Source organism: Pteropus alecto, unplaced genomic scaffold (genome assembly GCF_000325575.1).
Source record: "Pteropus alecto unplaced genomic scaffold, ASM32557v1 scaffold219, whole genome shotgun sequence".
Classification (NCBI taxonomy): Eukaryota; Metazoa; Chordata; class Mammalia; order Chiroptera; family Pteropodidae; genus Pteropus; species Pteropus alecto.
The window spans coordinates 969,102-973,669 of NW_006443128.1; the positions used below are offsets into that span (position 1 = coordinate 969,102).

Genomic DNA, 4,568 nt, shown 5'->3' on the forward strand with positions numbered 1-4,568 from the left:
CCGCGCGTCCCCCGCCAGCGACCAGGTGCTGGGGGCTGGAGTCACCTACGTCGTCAAGGTAGGTGCAGGCTCGGGCAGCCGGGCGTGGATGCCCGGGTGCAGGGGCGTCCGCTACGGTGGTCGCCTTGGAGGCCAGGAGGTGCGCACTCCTCAGCCAGCTCCCCTGGCAGCCGGGACAGGGCACCACAAACGCATTCGTTGCGCATCCATTGGGAGAAGGTTTAAAAATGGTCGTGACCTCACTCTGTCCCAGTTTCCTTTGGCTTCACTCCTTTGGCATTCCTTCGCCACCTCGCATTGCCATGTGTCTGATCTGTGCCCCCCCCCCGCCCCCCACTCCTCCCGGCATGGGCCCACATCCCTGGCAGCTGTGCGTCAGGCCTACCCAGGACACAGCGAACACACTTGGAAGAACTGGACAGCTCCTGCGGTGAGAAATGCAGGTGGTGCCACTACTTCTGCTGTGTTTGCCCCAGGCAGCAGGGTGGGTGGTTTCCTTCCCCCACAGCAAGAATTTCCAGCTCGTGGCCGTGCAGGCCAAATGCTGTCTTGCTTTATATAAGACAGGCTGTACTTTCTTACCCAGCAAGATTTTCCTCAGTGTCTGCCTTTCATCCCATACCTACAGGTTTAGGTTTATAGTAGCAGGAGGAAAATTGAGGACTGTTGCCCTCCCCCGCCCCCGACGGTAGTTTTCCGTTTAAACAGGCTGAAGGGGGCTGAGCTTGTGGTATCTGCAGCCACAGTCTGGAAAGGAGATTTTTCCTCCAACACAAAGAATTATAAAATCATGACCAATGTGGTCTATAAAATTCCTCCCTTATGCAAGTATTTTGTGTTACTTAAGGAACAAATAACCAGCACCGACCAACTGTCCCTGCCTGGCCACACACTTCTGTTTTGCCTTCAGGGAGCAGGGAGCTATCACAGCGCTGGCTCTACAGCTGGGCAGACTTCCCAGACCAGGGGGAGAGGTCAGAGGTGCATTATTTCATCCTAGTTACCCCAAGGCATGACTTTTTATTTAAAAAGAAATGAGACAAATCTATCCCCATGGTGTTGACAATTGAGAAACCTGCATGACACCTGAGATCTGTACATACTGGCTACAGATCCAATTTAAAAATCGGATAGACCACATCTTCTGTAAAATGTTGTATCTGGGTAATTTTGGAACCAGAATATTAAAGGAAACAGTAACTTTGTGGATTACCTTTAATTACCTAAAAAGCACTGACAAAGGTACTTTGTAATCATGAGTGTTAAAAATGGGGCCTCAAAGGCTGCCTTTTAATTTAATCTTCATCTTGGCCTCTGAAAATTGATTAATATATTTTACAAAAGGAATGTAAATTAGCATAAAATATACACACTTGGTTGAGTTTATTATAAAAGAAAATAAATATTCTTTTTATATTCCTTCTTTAACATATATAACCAGGAGCCAAAAACAAAAAGAAAAAACAAAACAAAACAAAAACCCTGACAATTTTGAGGTTAAGCAGTAACACCACAATATAGCTAAAAAAATAAAAGCCTACATTTAAAATAGATAAATTGACCTTGGCAAAGCTTTCTATACCTGTCACGTTGAAAGTAGAGGGTAGTTTTCAAATGGAGGGAGAATTATCAAACTTTTACCTTTAAAGTTTTCCTTAAAAAAGTCGTTCACTTGGATTAGTGCTTTGCTCTTGCTTTTTGAAGAATGAAGATAGTTCTAAAGGTTCTAAAGGTTGTTGTAGCTGAGTAATGATGAACCACTAAAAGAAGTCTGCCCTGCTGGGCCATTTTGTTGGTGTAAGGTTGTGACAGTCCAGCAGAGCTACTCAAATAGGTGGAGGACTGGGTCTACTCAGAGCATCCTGGGGCTCGAGGTCACTTTGTCATTCCTCAACTAAAGGGTTGCAATGATTTGGGGCGCATAGCATGGCTCGTTAATGGTCTGTCCTCAGCGGTAAACGATGGAGTCATATGAACACAAGCTTAGGCTGCCCCGGAGCAGTTTGAAATCACACAGCAAAGATCAGATGCTAAAGGACAATTTCTCGAGCACACGTTTGATTTACAGGATCGCGTGGCCCTCTGTTGGTGTACATTTCCACACCGCTCATATTGAGTTTAAAACCATGAACATATTTTCTTGAAAAATCACAAAACTGAAAAAAAATCTTAATTTGGTCTTTTTGCTGATTTGTGAATAGTTTTATTGGTATCTTTGCTTTTAAAGATCTCTAGTAGATAGAAAAGGGAAATCTTTTAACATCACTGTACAATTCTAAAATCTAAAGAAAGGCTTAGGGTTTGGGAAAGAATTATTATTCTCTTTGATTTAAATTCATTTCTAAATTAAGGAAAACGCCAAAGCTTTCAATTTACCTACAAAGCCATAGGCTGTATAATTATAGATTTTATTCCTAATAGAAAACCCTATCTACAGACGATATTAGCTTATTATACACAGATTTATTATTCAGAAATATTTCAACTTAATTCAATTACATGAAAGTGGAAACTGTAAAATATGGAGGCTGGTGGGTTTTGATTATTTAGGAAACATCAAGCTGTTGGAACAGCAGGTTGTAATGTTAATTAATGAAGGATATAAAATTTAAAAGTGGACAAGGTTCCTGAGCAGCAGTCGAATTCAAAGCTCAGAGCATGTTTTTTGTCCTTCATACTATCACTTGAGTCTGAGGCTTAGGACAGCATGAGTTACACAAATGAGGAAGCCTGGACACACACAGTCTCCAGGTTTGTATTGATGTCCAGAGGCCTCATCATAAGAACTTTGTAACTCCCCTCTCACTCTCCCACTGCTCCCCACCACGCCACACACCCAGGTATGCCTGATACAGGGCTTTTACTTTTGGTGACATGAAAGAGAAAAAAAAGAGAAAAAGAAAATATTTCTTGATAGTCAGAAAAGGAAAATCCAGCAACAAAGAACAATGATATTTTCATTACAATTCCATTTTGGAACTATTTTCAATTTGGACCTGCAAAGCTGACAGAAATACAAAGTATTGATCATGCTGTTGTTCACCTTCTGGTTCTATTGCCCGAGAATCTAAGCTGGCTAGGACCCGAAGTTCCTGTTGGGGCTGCTGCTGGTCTTTAGCAGGTTCCAAAGGTAATCAGGTGCACCACACACTGTACACACACACCACACACACATACATACCACACACACACAAATCATTGTGATGATTTTGAACAGTGATTATTTTCTTTCTTGTTAGAAAATAGTAAATGTCATATTTCCAGAAATACCTGATTATATCATTCATTTCTTTTATATTCATGTTTGAGAAAATAATTCTGAAAGATAAGCTACTGATGAAACTTCAATCCTATAAAGAGTAACTTCTTGCTCCTCTCCCTACTTTGTTATCTTTGAGCATATGTCATATTTTTGAGGAAGATATGAAAAATATCATTTAAGCAAAGTCCTAGTAATTGAAAATCTGGGCATCAGGTGCCTAGAAGGAGAGGACCAGTGGCTGCTTATCTTGGCAAGCTGGCATTTTCTTGAATCTTGTTACTTCTGCATGACCAGTACCTTTTGCTGGGATCAGCCTCCGCTCTTGCCAGGGCAGCTTGTGGCAGCTTAGTGCATCCATGAAGTTTTTGGCCCTTGGATTCTGGGCTCAGCCTGGCCTTGCTGCTGCACAGCTGGTCTGATAAGTTCTGTCACCTTCCAGTGTGTCCTGGGTTTCAAGCCATGATTCCAGGCTCCTGTAGGGAACTGCAGGGAAACCTAGAAGCCGGAAGGAGAACCATGGAGAAGGGGTGGAATAGGGCCTCACCTTGTCATTAGGTCTCTCATGCCCCATCAGTATGGGAATATTTGAAACCCTCAAAGCAAAGGCTTTCTGAGAAAAATGTTCAGAGCCCATTGTTATAATGCTGCCCATTTTAGACTTGAAGCCATCCTGGTGTGTCACCTGAATATGTTGTTTTCCTAAAGTGAAAGCCCCTCAAAGGAGCCTTTCCTCACATCTTTCTATTGAATAGGCAGAAAAACAAGCAAAGAATTCATCCAAACTTTGTCAAATTCCATTCAGTCTAATTGTTTGGAAATCTAGACTATGGATGGTCTGTTTAATACTATTGCTTTTTGCTTTGCAAATATTAAACATTGTTAATGTCCCTTGTCCAAATAGAAAACTTTTGTTTAAAAAAAAAATGAAAAATCACAACACAGTTCTACTCTGTTGAGAAAGAACTGGCCCTTCACCTGGTGTTCAGCAGAAATGCCATGTAACTGGGGCCCTTGATGTTTTCCCTCAAAGAGAGAATAACAGAGTGCTTTGACCTCTTGGGCTGAAGCAATGAAAACATGACTGTTTTCAGCAGTTTTTTTTGTGTGTGGAAGAGCTGGCCCCACTCAATGACAGATCACCCCTCCTGTGTGTGCGCATTCTGGGACCACTGGCCATACCATGTTGGACACCGAAGAGCCTTTACCTTCTAGGACTTGTCACGTTCCCACTCATTTTCTTTCCCACTGGCCTCAGTTTGGACCTCTGAGCTTTCCCAGCAGAAAGCTGCTGCTTAGTCTATGTCCC

The 4,568-nt window shown here is 42.5% G+C and overlaps 1 protein-coding gene across 1 annotated transcript in view; it reads left to right on the top strand.

Moving 5' to 3' along the window:
* Positions 1–4: 4 nt before the first annotated feature.
* Positions 5–4,568, top strand: part of SHC3 (SHC adaptor protein 3) — a gene marked incomplete at its 5' end in the record, with an annotated part of 154,034 nt that continues 149,470 nt past the window's right edge. Inside the window, one exon of the mRNA XM_025040786.1 lies at positions 5–58. Coding sequence (XP_024896554.1) covers positions 5–58 — 54 coding nt within the window. The remainder of the gene's footprint in view (positions 59–4,568) is intronic.